This window comes from Aulonocara sp. 'chitande type north' Nkhata Bay, linkage group LG10, assembly GCF_057382095.1.
Source record: "Aulonocara sp. 'chitande type north' Nkhata Bay isolate Kocher_YH1m ecotype deep benthic linkage group LG10, A_spYH_male_GT1.1, whole genome shotgun sequence".
Taxonomy (NCBI): domain Eukaryota; kingdom Metazoa; phylum Chordata; class Actinopteri; order Cichliformes; family Cichlidae; genus Aulonocara; species Aulonocara sp. 'chitande type north' Nkhata Bay.
In genome coordinates, this window is record NC_141353.1 from 25,003,055 (window position 1) to 25,020,106 (window position 17,052).

The 17,052-nt window shown below is 40.2% G+C and overlaps 2 protein-coding genes across 4 annotated transcripts in view; one reads left to right on the forward strand and one right to left on the reverse strand.

Annotated features, from left to right (window-relative positions):
• Positions 1–3,997, reverse strand: irf1b (interferon regulatory factor 1b). Its single transcript, XM_086309255.1, has 10 exons — positions 3,842–3,997; positions 3,131–3,223; positions 2,551–2,650; positions 2,285–2,452; positions 2,106–2,146; positions 1,759–1,885; positions 1,554–1,655; positions 1,389–1,417; positions 1,078–1,201; positions 1–864 (listed from the first exon to the last, which is right to left on the reverse strand). Exons 2-10 carry the CDS (start codon positions 3,215–3,217, stop codon positions 755–757), a joined length of 888 nt encoding a protein of 295 aa, XP_086165381.1. The 5' UTR covers positions 3,218–3,223; positions 3,842–3,997; the 3' UTR covers positions 1–754.
• A 10,977-nt stretch (positions 3,998–14,974) lies between these two features.
• The window catches only part of acsl6 (acyl-CoA synthetase long chain family member 6), a 39,890-nt gene continuing 37,812 nt past the window's right edge, over positions 14,975–17,052 (forward strand). Inside the window, exons 1-2 of one of the 3 annotated variants that reach the window (XM_086309257.1) lie at positions 14,975–15,292; positions 15,483–15,607. In XM_086309257.1, coding sequence (XP_086165383.1) covers positions 15,562–15,607 — 46 coding nt within the window. In that variant the 5' untranslated portion in view covers positions 14,975–15,292; positions 15,483–15,561. Of the gene's footprint in view, positions 15,608–17,052 lie in introns of all 3 variants that reach the window. The other 2 variants (XM_086309256.1, XM_086309258.1) reach the window with 2 other exon arrangements.

The window sequence follows — 17,052 nt, forward strand, 5'->3', positions numbered from 1 at the left end:
TAATTTAAGTTTATTAACTTGCTCAAAGAGATGTTACAAATAGATGTTTTTTTACACAAACATGACCTACAAATGATCAGTTTCATAACAGGAGACCATTTAAAACCACTTGCTATAGGAATGAAAAAACAAAAATTCTTTTATATGTTTCATATTTTGTTTATTTTATTAAAAAAACACGCGCACACATTACTATTTACAATATAGAAAAGCTTTCACCTGTTGTTGGGCTGTTTGTCGACAAGATGTAAAGATGCATATAATTCACTGGTACATATAACGGAAAAACAAAGAAAAAAAATATGTGATTTTTTTTACACTGTACATTAACTAACTTTCACAAGCACTGAGTGCGAGCATATCTGCAAGATGAGGTTAATGACAACTATCTTGTAATTGTCAGAGGTTGTTTAAGATAATGGAATTACCATGCCTGAGCTTAACAGAGAAAAAAACGAGCAGCATGGTGCCTTGAACCAGCCAAAACTATAAACAATGTTGAGCATGTGAATTCTTTTTACACAGCAGTGCGCTTTATAACTTCTGTTCACAACTTCACATATGGGATGAGAGCGATGAGGGTGGCTCTGCAAACTGCTTCCAAACATCAAACACACAGTAGAAGTCCGGATGGTGGGATGGTGTCCTAGCGAAGGGATGATTTAGCTGAGAGGTGAGCTCTGATGGGAGAAGATTTCAGGAGCTTCTTAAAAGTCCAGTGTAAAAGAATTGTCCTGTCATGTCCTTTACTTTTTTAAAGCAAAAGTGGGATCTGTTGGCAAAAGCTGTTCCAGAATTCATCTGTGGAATTTGGGATGTCTGCAAGAGTTGTGTACTGTGGCCGTGTGTCGTCTACATCGTCGACTGCAAAACAAAGAGCGAAATCCAAGGTCAGTTAAACCAAGTCATGTGACTTAAAACTGATAGCATTATTTTGATTGCTAATGTAATATACAACAAAATCTAACCATATTCATTGATGCTGACTAAATTCTACAATTAAATTCTTAAATTGCTGGCATGGACTGTGGTGTTTAAGCAGCAGCTACATGACAGCTTCCAACTAGCAACATTTACCTGATGAAGACTCACTCCACTGGCTCCCTGGACTGGTGCATGGTTCATTGCACAGGAACCCCTTGTCGTCTAAACTGCTTGTTGTCATCCAGTGTGAAGTTTCTTTCTCCAGTTTTCTGCAAATCTGAAAGAGTAACACTGGATTGAGTATGGCTATATTTGGCCCAACTAGTTTTTCAACACAAAACATGCTTATTAGTGTTTTGGGTATTATTGCATGAGCCAAACCAAGCAGAATAAGACAAACATGGGTATTCCTGTCAATGAAATGTTGCTTTCTAACTAGGGTAAGACCTGTAGGTTATGCTTACCTCAATAATATCTTCTGGACAGTCGTAGTCTGCACGATCACAGCGATGAGAAGGGGAGAAAAACAGAAAGGAACATGAGTATTTAAGTTTCTATTTAAGTTGAATTATTCCAAGCTAAGCCAAAGTCATTTACTAGCAAGTATGAGCTATGTGTTGTTGTCTTACCGGAGCTGTGATCAGGTGAAACCTGAAATCTGTTGATGAAGGAGTCAGGGCCAATCTCAACTGTTGAAGACCAATCAGGAACCTCAGTTGGAAAGAAGTAATCTGCAAAAATGGCAAACAAACGTATTGAGTACACTTTGACTTTTAGATTCAAACACACTGTTTATCTGAACATTTTCGGTACAGATTTTTCAAACTTGCTCACCTGGCTGTTCTGTCTGCACTGTGCTGTCAACTCTGTTTTCTTGTGTGCTTTCTGGCACCAGTGCAGGGATGGGAGACTGAGTGTCACTGTAGCTGTCTTCCCTCTCTTCCATCTTAACCACTGAATTCTGCAAGAACAAATCAAAGAGAAATTAAGTGAGATGTTTGAAATGAAAATCGAGACATTCAAATCCATATATGTATGTCTGTTTCCTGCACAGCTACGAAGTAGCATTATTTTACAAAGCTATACATTCAGTATCTAGATCAGTGTAAATGAGGAATATTTTGAGTATGCTATTTAAAAACAAGTGTCACTAGAGCTATAGTAACAGTGATAGCATTTACCTTCTTCCTTCCCTTCGATTCCCTTGATTTAGTCCGTTTATCTGTGCAGAGGAAAGAAAAACATTTTGGTCACTTACTTTCTTTACCACTGAGACTGTAGAGCACATGAATTGAAGATACTGAGCGCAATGTTAATTCGCCAAAAAGAACAAACGTTCATTTCCTGTCAGTTTTCTCACCTTTAGATTTTTGACTAGCAGGCAGCATCCTGAAGACGCGCATAGCTTGGTGGCCTTTGTTAATGCTTTTGTCTTTCACCTCCTCAATGTCAGGCAGTGAGTTCATTGCACAGCGGAAGTTGGCTTTCCATGTCTTGGGGTCACAAACTTGGCCCTCTGAATATTTCCCTGTAAAATGCATTGGCACATGCTAGTTTAGTACACTTCCTCATCCTGTAAAGAAGAGTTGTTCTGAACAGGTGGCAGGCTTATTCAGGCTTTCTCACCTGTGTGTTTGGCCCACTCTTTGAACAGACATGCATCTTTGTCCACCTCCCAGCCATGTCGAGCTGCATGCTTCCAGGGGATGGAAAACATTGTTTTCTCCTGGGAAATATAAAAATTTTTATATATATTAAGTTGGATCGTGGGTAATTGCGCTTACTGAGAGAATGTAATGTGTTATCTCCCAAGCAGAAACCAAGCTTCCGTTCAGCTACCTCATCGTGCCTATTTTCACCTGTTTGAAGTGCCACAGGCATAGCTGTGAAGTGGCTTTAACTATAGCACGCCTCAAAGTAACACTGCAACACTAAGACCCATCCCAAGCTAGTGCTTCAAACCAGGTCAATGTTTGTAACACGCTAATACTGTATGCACAGCAAGGGGACAACTCAGCATCAATAAAAACATGTGCAGCTTTGCAGAAATCACTTCCCTGTCTCATGGGGAGAGGCATCAATCCTACAACAAATAGATTTCCAAATATCTATTCCTGTACTCTGAATTATCATTACTTATTTGCAGGCAGTTCCTATTTACATGAACCAGTTCACTGTATTATAATAGGATAAGAAAGCTTCTCACCTTGTCAATCCAAGCCAGACCCCAAACTGTATTGGATTCGATCATCTTCTCCAGCCATGGCCTCATTCTCATCCTTGACACTGGCATGTTTGCCTAAAAAATGCAGCAGCAGAAGAAAGTTTAGAGAAATGCTGTAATGCAGCGTGTGAAGCGCAGCGGTAAAAGGAAATAAACTCCTCGGCATCTCAGCCCCGGCTTAGATTTACTACTGCTTCTTTGCTGCGCGGGACAGAAGAGTTCATGGCCAGGGCAATCAGCGCGCTCAGGGAGGTGTTTACGTGTAGGAGTCAACGTTAGTTTAGAAAGGTTGGAAGGAACAAGAAGAAAAAATAACTAAAAATAACTAATGCAGTTATGCAGTTATTTTTATTAATTCTGTAGCGCAAAAGTTTACAAATCTAGAATGGTAAGCGAATATTCCCCCCCTAAAAAAGGTTTCTTAATTCCTTAGAGCAAACGAGCGCAACTCAACACAGGCTTGGCAAAAATGTCACAGAATTAAAAAATTCGAGTTTGAAATGTGCATTAAAAACTTTGCATCTATTTGCATGTTATTTAATTCAATGTTCATTCTCAAACACACAGCGTGAGAGAAAGACAGACTCCTAAAGTAATAATAGATCATATTTCTTTCAAAGAAATCATCCCAATAACATCATTTAGCTTTTAAAAAATAGAGCAGGGATGTTAAATTGATATCACTATACTTACAGATTAATTTGCTTTGTGATTCCAGGAGGAAAAAAATGCAACAATAATCCCGTTGGTTTAAGAAAAGCTTCTTCTCGTCTTTAAGTGTTCCACTTGTAAACGTTTTCTGAGTACAAGTGAGTACCGACAGCTTCGTGTGCAGAATTTATACACAGCCACTCCAGTGGCGGGTATTCCCCGGCAGGAGGCTTGGTGCTATAAAAAATGTCCTCAGTAAAAAAAAAAAAGTGAGAGGTGTGTTTATCAAGCCTTTGAAAATGTATTGGTTATTTGACGATAACCTTGTAGTTGTTTACAGTAGCTACTTTATTAATGTCATATCTGCATATTTGCGCATTACCACCCTGTTATAACTAAAAAAAATACAATTTGAAGGTTTATTATTGAATTGACTGAAAGTCCTCTTATAATAGGACTGACCTTTTTTACAGTGTGTTTGGAGCATGCGCTGTGATCCTTTGCTTCAGCAAGTAGCAAAGGATTTCCGAGAAATCACGCTGTTGAGAGCTAGAAGGAAGTTAAAAAACAACACGCGTGGAATACAGTTGATTGCTGCACGTAGACTAGATCATCAAACTAAATGACCCAACTCATGTGTCACTCGAGTTTCTTTCCCCGCTCCCTCCTTTGTAAGCTATTCACCTTACAGATAGTGCTTTGTGCAAATAGTGCAAATATTTGCAAGTGGCAAATTATATTTAACTCACATTAAGATTTGACATTAAACCCTAACAGCCGACTTGTTATATTATCGCAACCTGTTATGCACCGTATTTCGATTATAGTGATCATAATAACGCATTCTTATAATAATTTTGCTTTGGAGGTTGTGCAAAGTTAACACTATTAAAGTCTGAGAGCGCGTGCATTCATTTCCAAAGCACGCGCGCACGCATTCGTCTTCCACAAGCCAAAAGTCTCCCCCACAGTCTGGCATGACAAACATGTGCATGGGACCAACCCTTTAGTATAAACAGCGACCTGCCTGAGAATTCAGGCATTTACAAGAAATGGTGTAGCAATTTTCAATGGCCGCTGGGGGCAGTGTGATACCGGCTTGCTGGGCGCATGGATATGGGTCATGCAGACTGAACTCTTGTACTGCCTTGACAGCGGGAAAAGAGAGCGGCATCGGACGATGCGGAAGCAGCAGCAGCTGTTTATCTGCAAATACAGGACCTGCGGAGCGTTTTACACAACACATCCTGCATGGGCGCGCGCTCGCAGCAATATCAAGCATTCGCGAAATTCAACGTAATGAAACAACGGGCACAAAACTGCGGGGGTGAATAGAAATATGGCAATCATTCATATCGTGTGTCGTAAATATCGACTCAGTCTCTTAGCTTGATTGCATCAAATACACGCTGAAGGTCATTGTAGTTATAATCGTGTGAGTTCACTTGGAGGGAAATTTGGCAGAGTGAATAGAAATATGACCATTAGTAACCTGTATCCTGAATTTCGGTGCTTAAAAATAGCGTAACTGCACCTGATAGCGTAACTGCACCAGCAGGTCTTTTTATGTAACGGGGTGAGTTCACTTGGAGGAAAATTGGGAAACCCCACACATGAAGCTTTGTCTCAGATAATGTATCTGTCCATTTAGGGGCTTCCCGTGTGGTGTGGCGAGTTCGCGTGCTCGCGCATGCTTTACGTGACGCTCGCCTGCGCGTACCCGCGAGGGAATTGCAGGGAGTTTTTCCCGCGGAGTTTTCACCGGTAGCGGGGGTCTGTGGGATTTCCCAAACGAATACAGAGATCTGGATTGGAAAAGGGAAAGTCATCCCGTTTTTCCCACCGATTCTTCTTCTCTCTTTTTTGGCAGGCAGCCTGTGTGCCAGTGTGCAAAGAAACAGGTGAATTATAGGAATTCACTGCAGCTGGCATGAAACAAAACCAGCTCCAGCATCATCATAGTTTAGTTAAGAGAATCACTTTAAAAACAAATTAAAAAAAAATAATAATGTTAAGTTTTTAAGGATCTTTAAAATTGTGCAGCGTTATTATGCAATTGATGTGAACCAATTTTTCTAACCCGCATATATATATATGTGTGTGTGTGTGTGTGTGTTCTTATTTAAAATCCATTATACCTGAAAATACATAACTACAACATGACAGTTACCTGGTTCATCAACCTAGCCCCTATACCTCACCTTAATTCTGAAACAGGCTTTCAGCGAACACCAGTGACTGATTAAAACACTCCACTGTCTGTTTCAAACTGCATCCAATGTGATTTTACTCCCAACTGACCAAATTCCTCTAAAATCTATTGCACTCTGTGCTTACCCCGAGCTAGTCTGGACATTAAGGTCACCTACATGCAGCAAGAAAATTTAATTTAAGGCTCTAGTCACCAATCTCGCCTTAGACTCACCTTTTGACAGCTTACCTACACTGGAGCGATTCAAAGCCTTCCTTCAACTTTAGCCAAAACGTTAAACTGAAGGTGCAAGTTTTTCTTCAGCTTTTATAATTGTGTTTGTTTCACCGGCAAATCCAGTTTGCTTGTCTTTTGACTGCAGTCAAAAGACTTAACTGTGAAGACTGTTCTGTCTCAGGTGATTGTTTTCTTCTGCTTCTTTTCTCACATGAGTAATCTTCATGTCAACTACTCCCAATTGTCACCTTCCAAAGGACATGCAGATCGCAGTTCTTTTTAGTGGGATAACACCTGTATACTTTACTTAGCACCTGCAAATTAAAGTATTATAGGTATATAATAGAAGGCAATTAAAGTGGGGGAGAAAAATAATATAAAGATATCTTGCCACTATTTGGTAAGGGAGGATGAGTTTCTATACCAGCAGACATGAGGAAGCATGTTGGCTTTCCAAGATCAGCCTAAAACTCAGCCCTCAGGTCAACTACTCAAGTTTCACCCAAACAGGCCTCCTGAATCTGTTTCACACAGTGGAGCTTTATAGAGTTTAGCACCCCCATCAGGCCAGTCGCTGTACTGCTTGAAAGAAACATGTTACATCAGACTTTGTAGGCATTCAACAGTTGATTTGGAATTTCAAATTATAGTTTAAGTATAAAAATAAATCAATGAATAAGAAGTGATGCAAGCAGTACTCGGAGCCTTTGCTCTGTTGCCAATACAGTGTACTTTCAAAGGTGTCCCCAATATTACTGCTTCAAATGTTGTATATTCTGTAAATTCCTAGGAATTCCTATTTTTGATATCAAGTCATCCTAAAATGTTTCAAAATTTGAGGGCCGTGAGTCATATGACAGGAAGAAAGAAAAGCTGTCTTTAGCGACACACTGGATTCATTGTTCAGACTTTACTCCTTCCCTTTTTGTGAAATAGTCAAACGTTTTGCCTTTCAGGGCCTCCAACAGTTACATGAACTAAACATTTTTAGAAATTGTGTTGGGAGGCAACTCTCATGTTGAGCTGCTTTTATCTGAACTTGATCATTTTCAGAAACATGACAGGGGAGCCCCACTAGACTTCTTTTTTTTTTTTTTTTTTTTGCAGTGTATTCTATGTGATAATCTTCTGTATAGGTTATGTACCACAGGTTTTTAAAGTGGCTGTAAATAAACCATTGCTTTAAAATTCTTTACTTAATTCAACTATCATAGCCAACTCCAGACTGATTTCCAACCAGGGGCGGATCTATAGGGGGCCAAGGGGGGGCAACTACCCCCCTGCTGTAGAGAGCCCCCCCTCCAAACTCTTACTGGTAAATAATACTGATAAAAATTAATTGCTGGTTTGTCCAAAAGGCTCTTATAGCCTTTGTTTTCTTTGAAGAGATACAATAAACAGTTTTAAAGTGTTTTTGTGGATATTTTGTTTACTTCATTTCAGGGGCGATTTTAGCCCATTTTTGGTAATGGGCTAAAATCAAAATGAATCAAAGCACCCCCAAAGATTTCTTACTTTTCTGACAATATTTGCTGTTTGTGTGACACACTACTGAAAATGTAAAAAGCATACAGTACTTGGTTGAGACGTAACATTTTAACAACAAAAGTATAGATACCCCCCCCCCCAAAAAGAAAAATGGTTTGTTCCAGCTCGCCTCTGAAAATGTGTTTTCTGATGATATTTGCTACCCTACAATCCGTCCTGCTCTGTAGTAAAATCAGCAACATTTGACCGCCCTGTTGCTCCCATTGAAATTTATACAGCCTATTTAAAATCTAAAACTTATAATTGTCCGTAGCCTGCTGTTGTTGCCACTGTCCTGTTTGAAATGGAATGAGAGAAGCTGGTCATTTTGTCATATGTGCATGTGCCGATATTAAGCCCAGGAGCCACATTCAGGTACAAATGTAAGAACAAATGATCCGTCAATAAAGGATAATGTTGGATCAGTGTTTCAATATTTATATCTTTTATTAGATGTACATGTGGTTTGGTTATTTGCCTTTTGGTTGAAAGTACACTGAGAAAGGACTTTTTTTATTAGTGATCTTAATAATATTTTTTTTTCATATCAATGTAATTTTTTCATCTAATTGAATACCATCTATTGTGATTGTCAGTCCAAAGAGGGAGAGAGGAGGAAAGAGGGGAATGTGAGGAGAAAGTACAAGGTCAGGAAGAACCAGGTAAGAAAACAGACAGGGAATAGTGACAGGCACAACAGAAACTGTTAAACTGCTTGAGAGAGTTGACCACCAAAAGTGATAGACAGATTTGCCAACTTCAAGGTGAGGCGACATAGGTTAAAATAAAAGAAAAAAATCTGCAGAGCCATAGTAGTATCTGCAGTAAAGATCTTTTCATACATTGTATACATTGTACCATAGGCAAAGTTGGAGTGTATTTTTATATATCTGTACTGTATTATACATACACATTAAAAGTGAACCTCTGTCCAAAAAATACACTCAGTTTACTTCTCATTTACTATGAGCATCATTTTCCCCCAGTAATTAAGGTTAGGATATATATTTTTTTAATCCAATCCATTCTTCATTTGCAGCATTTAAATAACCTTTATCTGATTTGATGGTTTTGTTACAGACTTTAAAAAAGTGTTTTGCTTTTCTTTCACAAATGTGGGGATTCAATTGTGTTAAAATGTACAAAACAATGATGTCATGTTTTGTGACGAGGACCCAGGCACAGAGAGACTTGATGAATTTAAGAATCTTATGATTTAATAAAGAAATTTACAGACTTGCACAGAGATGGTAAAATTATGATGACTAATAACGGAGATGAAGACAACAGACAATGAGGACAGGTTTAAATGCACTAAGGAGACACTCAGAGGGAACTCAGGACAACTGGAGACATTTAAGGATGCAGGGACTGACAGAAACAGGGAAGAAGTCTCATTGTGACGAGTAAAGTTTATGTTGCCTGGCTGGGCAGCTCTCTGGGTGCTCAGCACCCCCAAAGCTCTGATCCTAAAATCAGCCCTGCTTCATTTACATTTCGGTGATTTTCACATATACGTCACAGAAGAGGTATGTGCCACCCTGCCTAGACCGCTTGCCCCTCCTTGTCCATTGTTTCCAACCTTCCTTTAGTTTCTAAAATCACTTGCAGAGCAATGGTTTATTAGAAGAGTTTCACTCAAGATTTAGAGGTTTTTATTGACAGTAATAATATTATTTTGGTGTCTAACATTGTACTTGTCTCTGTGCTTGTACCGCTAGACCCCAGTGCAGCATTCAATGCTGATAATTCTGTTCTCTTGATTGTGATAAAGCTCAGGTTAGCCGTAAAAAACATAGAAACGTGTTTTCTAGCCAGATGCTTTCTCTGGATGGCATGGCCTTGGCCTCCAGCAGCACTGTGAGGAACCTTGGAGCCAATTTTGATCACGATATGTTGTTCAATGTGCAAACAAATATGTAGGACTTCCTTCATTCTTCTTCATTTCTTTCTGAATGGTATTGCCAAAATTAGAATGTCCTGCCTTAGAGTAGCGCTGACAAGTTAGTTCATGCATTCATTATTTCTTTTCTGAATTATCCCTCGAAAGCCTTCAGTTAATCCAAAGCATGAATCACAGAGCGTACTGGCAGAAAGGGAGATCATCTGTCTCCCATATTAGCTTTTTACCATTGACTCCCTGTAAACTCCAGAATTCAGTCCAGAATTGGGAGGCAGCCCCCCTTTCTGCTTTTATGAATAAAACTCTTTTATTTTAAAGCTTCTGGTTGGGGCTGAATCAGGTGACCCTGAACTATCCATTAGTTAGCTCATTAGCACTGAGCAATTCTCCTCTCATCTCTTTTCACTGCTCATGTGTTTTTATGCCACCACTGCATGTAATTAAATCTTCTCTTCTCTTCTTGCTCCCACAGTTGAGTTCATACTCTCTCTTCTTATTCCCCTCAATCCAGCCGTTTGTGACAGGTGATTGCCATTTACTAAGCCTGGTTCAACTGAAGGTTTTCTCCTGTTTAAAGGGAGCTTTTCCTTCCCACTGTCACCAAGTGATTGCTCATAGGGGAACGTCTGGATATTGGGGTTCTCTTGTGGGGCGATTGTGGCTCAAGAGTTGGGAGTTCGCCTTGTAATTGGAAGGTTGCCAGTTCGAGCCCCGGCTTGGACAGTCTCGGTCGTTGTGTCCTTGGGCAAGACACTTCACCCGTTGCCTACTGGTGGTGGTCAGAGGGCCCGGTGGCGCCAGTGTTCGGCAGCCTCGCCTCTGTCAGTGCGCCCCAGGGTGGCTGTGGCTACAGTGTAGCTTGCCATCACCAGTGTGTGTGTGAATGGGTGGATGACTGGATATGTAAAGCGCTTTGGGGTCCTTAGGGACTAGTAAAGCGCTATATAAATACAGGCCATTTATCTCTGTAATATTTTAGGGTCTTTGCCTCTTTATAAAGCATCTTGAGGCAACTTTTTTTGGCAAATGGTGCTATATAGATAAAACTGAAGTGAATAATGGTTTTTGTTATGCTAACATTTATCTGAAAAGAACCTACCAGTTGAAGCTGTTACTTCCCACTGAATTGTAAAGAATTTTAGGTTATGTTGTGCACAAAAAATAGATACTCCATTTTAAAATATTAAAAATTTAAGTAGGCAAAAGTGTTTTTAAAGCTACTGTGAAGAGGATAAAAGAAGAAGAAGAAACATTCTTAAAGTAAAAGGACCAACCAAATACCTCATTAGCTGATTGCCACCATTAGCAAAAAATGAATAAGTAGGCTCATTTCCTTCATTATTTAAGCAAAAGTGCAAACATTTTCTAACTTATCAGCTTCTCAAATTTAAGGACTTTTTGTCTCATGTGCTGTGTTCTTAAATATAGTGACACTTACTGTATTTTTCGGACCATAAGGCACACCGTCGATGAACGAGTCTGTTTTCATGCATAAGGCGCACCAGATTATAAGGCGCATTAAGTGAAAAAAAACAGTCAGAAAAGTCTGATTTTACTCAACTCATTCTTCTTGCTTCCTCCACTTCTGTACCATCGATTCATTAATATTAAATTCTCTCACAGCTGCTCTATTCCCATGTTGTTGCAGTATATTAATGACTAACCTCCTATTGTGGATGGATTATCTCAGTTGCTCTACTGACTGAAGTTTGGTTTGTTTACAGCATCCTGCCATGTGATTGCATTTGTACCATCGGGAACTCTCGTGTTAACTTTTATCGAGTGGAAAAGGGTTAGGGTTCATCTTCCAGCTTCACTGTGTTTGTTATGCTAACATAGCTGTGTTGCTAGCGATCACATAGCACATTAATATATACCAGCTAGCCCAACTTCAGTAACCCTACAAACATCACTGCTGTTTAGTTTTCTGTCTTCATTTATGTTGGAAGTGATAGCAGAGCTGTACGTTTTAATTTTTTCACAAATCTCTCAGTCAGAACATGCTATATCATACTTAGGTGGAAACTAGCGAGCTAACTTCCTGCTAACTTCTAACTCTGTTAAATTTAATAAATTCTGTTTTCATGGATGCCTGGATGTTAAACTTCATAGTTACACCTGGTAAAGCAGCAAAACTGATCATTTTATTAAAGATGAAAGAATTTAGACAGTTTTTAACTCTCAGTGATGCCGCAGTGTTCGCTTGACTTTGGGACCTGAAGCGGACGGAGTTTTGGACCCAGATTACTCTGCGAAGCTCCTGACTATGGTAGCCTTAATGCGCCAACAATCCATCAAGCGGTACGCTTTCCTAGCTTACCAAAGTCATACTAAAACATTTTTTGATAGATTTTTGAGCACCGTGTACCACATAAAATCGGTTTGACGTCAGTAAACACAACTAGAATTTATACATAAGCAGCTCAGGGTTATAAGGTGTACTGTCAATTTTTGATTAAAAAAAATTAAAGGATTTTAAGTGCGCTTTATAGTCTAAAAATTACGGTCATAGAGAAAGTTAGAATGATAAGATTATTTAAAATATAAAAAGAATATGTAACATTCCCAAGCCTAAAACCCTAAAACAATAAGGTACCACTATGGAAATAAGCCATGTTTTATCCTGCATTATGCCTCATTTTCTACCCATTACAGTTGACTATTATTGTTTTTACATTGTATGCATCCATTTATGTGTGTGTCATCAAAATATGGTTCCAAAGCCAACTCATGAAGAGTCACATGGGGGGGCAATAATTATCTGAATCCCTGTGGAATTTTTACGTTTTCTCATTTCCAAAAAGGAAAAACAGAACAGTCTAATTTTTATAATAGTTTCATTTTAATGGAGAGACAGAATGACGGGCTCAACAAGAAGCTTGATGACAAGATGCCAAGCTTCTTGTTGTGATCATTTGGAAAAGGAAGAAATATAAAATGACTATCAGTCCGGAGATCCATGCAAGGTCTTGCTTCATGGGGTGAGCATGACAATGAGAAAGATGTCCAAAACTACAGGGATATGCTAATGATCTGAAGGCAGCTGTGACTCCAAGGTCACCCTGCTCAACATGAGTTTGCCAGTTAACACCTGCAAATCTGACAGAAGTCTGCAGGCCACAGCCAAGAAGAAAAGAAGTGGGCCAAAATCTCTCCTGAGATGTGTGCAAACCTGGTGACCAACTACAAGAAACATCTTACCTCTGTGTGGTTGCCAACAAGGGTTTCTTCTGGTGTGTTTTCTTCTGGAGCCATAAAAGATCTCCGCCCCACCCCCACCCCTAATTTATCCCTCCACTTACATCATTTCTGGTTTATCTATCCCAGCATCCATGATCTTTGCCCCATTCTGCATCTGGGCAATTCTGCTGGTTGCTTTGTGTAAACTTGTATACTGCTACTAATAATAATAATAATTGTCTGACTGATGAAGGATAATAAAAGATACTAAATAATATGAATGCATGCAGGCCCATCAGACTCAGTTGTATCAATAAAAGGAAATAATATCCATAAACTCTATAATTCCACTTGATTACATGACATAAAAGTATCCCATCTGGTCATTCAGCAGAAACACGTTCACCTCTGCTCTTATTGATAAAGCAACAGATGATTAAAAGCGCAGCAGAATAATAAAGGGAGTTATTAACTTTATTGCTGTAAAGTTAAATATGTGCCTATAATGGAACGAGAGGCTGAAAGATTTTTTAAATCTTAAAATAAAGATTTCTATTCCTTTAGAGAGCCTTTTCCCCTCTCTATATCAGCTTTTTATTCCCTCTGACTCCTTACTAATCACCCCATGTACTGTTCTCCCTATGTGTTGAACTCCTTGAGCGTGAACATTAATAAACAGCCAGACAAACTCCTTTTCAAGAGCCAGGAAAGAGAGCGTGTTTGATCCTTTAATGACATGACATAATGAATTGACATCAATGAACTGGAGTGAAACTAGAAAGACATATAAAACAACTCTTAATAGACTATCATATTATCTGCACATAAGTATAGTTATCCAATAACACAGTAGAATACAAAATCAGTATCCTATAGATATGCAATCTGGTATTAATATAACGGACAACAAGCTAGCAACGGGTAAACATACACTTGTATCATTAGCTTACAGGCTAAAAATGTCACAAAACACACTATTATTAATTTCTGGACATACAAGGTACTGATAGAACTTACAGCCTTTGCTTTCTGAAGGACTCATCTGAAGGATTGTTTTGCATTTAACATAAATTGCCTAAAAGGTGTAGCCATGCTTTTCCCACTGTTTTCTACACTTCCCGTTTCCTGTCTATCCAAATTTAAAATTAAAACTTTTGACATTTTTGAAAATAAATAATAGAAATACAATTTTCATGGCTACATATTTGTACACCCCATGTTTCTGTAAGTATAATATAATTATATTCCATAATAGTATATGCTAACTTTTGATGATTTTGCAGTGATATCTTTTAGCTACTGAACTGTTTTTTCCCTTATTTTTTCCTCGTATGTGTACTTTGATCCCATTGCAAAATAAATAAACTCAATTCCAGTGACCTCACCAAAAACTCCATTCGTCCTCCTCGTGTCGTGCAGCTGACACACCACAAGTGACATGATTAGTTTTTACAGACCACACTGAGATTAAAAAGACATTCACAGTCTTAAATTTGATTTCATCCTCTGTTTGTGGGTCTGCTTGTTCATTCATCCACTTTGAATAAATGGACCTGGCTAATTTTCCCTCTGAAGGCTCGCCTGCTCTTTGCCTCATCAGTGTCTTCTTCGCAGGAGGAAGAGAAAAGGAGAAGGTGGCATTGCTGGGAGTGACAGATTACTGGTCGAGAGGAGTGACCCATTTAATAAGGTTAGTCACATGATGGCAACACCATAAGCCTGTTGGTCACTCCAGTGGTGACCAGCCTGCTCACTGAGGAGTTATGTGTGAAGATGAATTAATAGCATTTAGGCCACTATGTTACCAGAGACACTTATGAGGGTTTCAGTTTTAACTAAACACACAAAGAAAAGGTCAAATAAAAGTAAGAGCCTCCAAAAATAATCTGTGGTGTAGTTACATATGAAGATGCTTAAGATAGCAATTCGATTATTTTAAAGAGCACGAGAAGTGCCCTCTCTGTCTCTCTCTGTCGCTCTGTCTGATCATCTCTTTGTCAGCCCTTTCTCAAGGTTACTTTAGTTCAATGGGAGTGTCTTATTTGGACCACGTGATCCTGATGCAAAGTTACTCTGTGTCAAAGCTGTGCTCAGCTGCAGGGATGGCGTGATGTACCAAATGATACCCCCCTAGAAATAAATCAATATATAAAATAAATAAATAAATAAACACTGGGAGAAAAAAGATATAAGCTTTAGCTGAATTTATTTAATCGGGAAATTAAAAAATGTGAATGACCGAAATGCATCATGCAGATGCAGCTTTAGACACTTGCGTAGTTATTTTGCGACAAATGAGAGAAGCAGCTGACCACTTAATGCGTATGAGCATGCAGCGAGAACGGATAGTTCATCCCGAATAACCTTGGTGTCGATCGGATCTTCCCGCACGACCTACAAGCCCCTCATATTCAGCAGGGGAGTCTGCCATTGCGCAGCAGCCAACTGGGTGAAGGTGGGAAATCCACTAAGAGCGAGGATGCTTCTATAGGGAGTCTGGGTTTATTTCCTCAGTCAACATTTTCAGTTTTTTCAGGCGAAATTTACGCTGCTGGAAATCGCCATCCCCTGCCCGGCTCCCCCACTGTGGTCTGTCTCAGTTATATTGTCAACCCCCCCTCCTCTCTGCCTCCTTAATCTCCCAGATTGTCGGCGACTTGCTGCAGTCGATGCTGCAGTTCTGAACCGCTCCTGCGCCGGGACAGCTGACTCAATGAGAAAGACATGCTCGCATTCGTTTTGGTCTCTGGGTCTCTCTGGATTATATTAGGTGAGTCGTGAATGCCTCTTTGTCATTTTGATTCATTTGAACGATTTAGCGTCGCTGGGCTGGAGGCCAAGAAAAAAAGCGGATGCACCTGCCGCGCAGTGGGCCGAGGCGCATTCGTGTCTCATTCATTACCGGCTTTTTTATTTTTCCGAGGCTGTGCTTGAATATTTCAGTTTTTACAGACGACACTGCAAGAAGCTTTAGTCGCGATCCATTGCTGCATTTGGCGGTTTGCCTGCACCGCAGGACGCGGGTGACATTTTTTCATTTTCTCAGGCTACACGTGTGTTAAGTCAGCCCGGGGGCAGGCGTTAGCATTTTACCCTAGCGGGCTCTAGCTCCAAGGAAGCGCAGGGCTCGGATTTCTGGTCAAGAACTCCGAGATTAACAGGCCAACATCATCGAGGGATGCATTCAGGTGGGCATTAGCTACCTCTAATCAGGTATGGAGTGGGATGGACGACTGGTTGCCATGCGGCTGGGTCCGCGCGGCTGTTCCGGGTATCAGGGTTTTAATGTAAAAGTGTGTGCTTTGTGCTTAAATCCAACTATTAAAGACAAGGCTGGAAGCTGGAAGAGATGAAAGGGGTACATTTAAGGTTGGACCGCCGCTAAGGTCGTATGACATTGTGCGTAGAACCCGGACACACGTCATTTAAACCCCCACCCCACCCCCTGTTAGCTCACGTCTCCCAACAGCCGGCCATTCACACCCTCGCGTCTGCTGTGCGCCTCTACTTCAACCTCGCTTTCAATAATCTCATATCAAACACATCAGATGGGCAGAAAGCCGGTTTTAAAAGTCATCATTTCGCCCATGATGTCGTCCGCCATGCTTCCGTGATGGAGGATGAGGGGATGAGGAAGGATGAAGACCGATGACGCGCTTCAAGTGGCTGCCGCTGATTGGACGGAGCTGTCCATGAGCGAGCAGTGCTGAAATCCTGCGGCCTACCGGCAAACTACCGGGCACGGCGTGCTCGCTTTCACCAACACGACCCCCACCCTGGTTTTACGCACCGATTCTTAGGGGTGTTGGAGCTGAGCAGAGACACCATTGCTTGACATCCGAATAAATAATATCAAAATAAATAAAGTACTTAAAAAAACATCAGTTTCGAGCTGTGATGTTAAAAACTGAGGGATTCTCATATGATGAAAGAAACTGCAGGTAGTGAAGGCTGTTTGTTTGTTTGTTATTAAAGGATTGTGGCGGTAGATTATGTGCCAGCTCGGTAGGTTTAATGGCAAATAGGCGGAGGTTATTAATCCTCCAAAGAACAGGTCGCACCGCAGCGACGAACATGTGGTAACAGCTGGCGTTTTGACTGGTGCGCATTAATATTCCATGTTGCAGTTACAGGTTTGAATGTGCTTTGTACGCAATCACTTGGAGTCTGTGATCCAAATTTAAGATGAAATGAATTGTTCGCTTGAAAATAAAG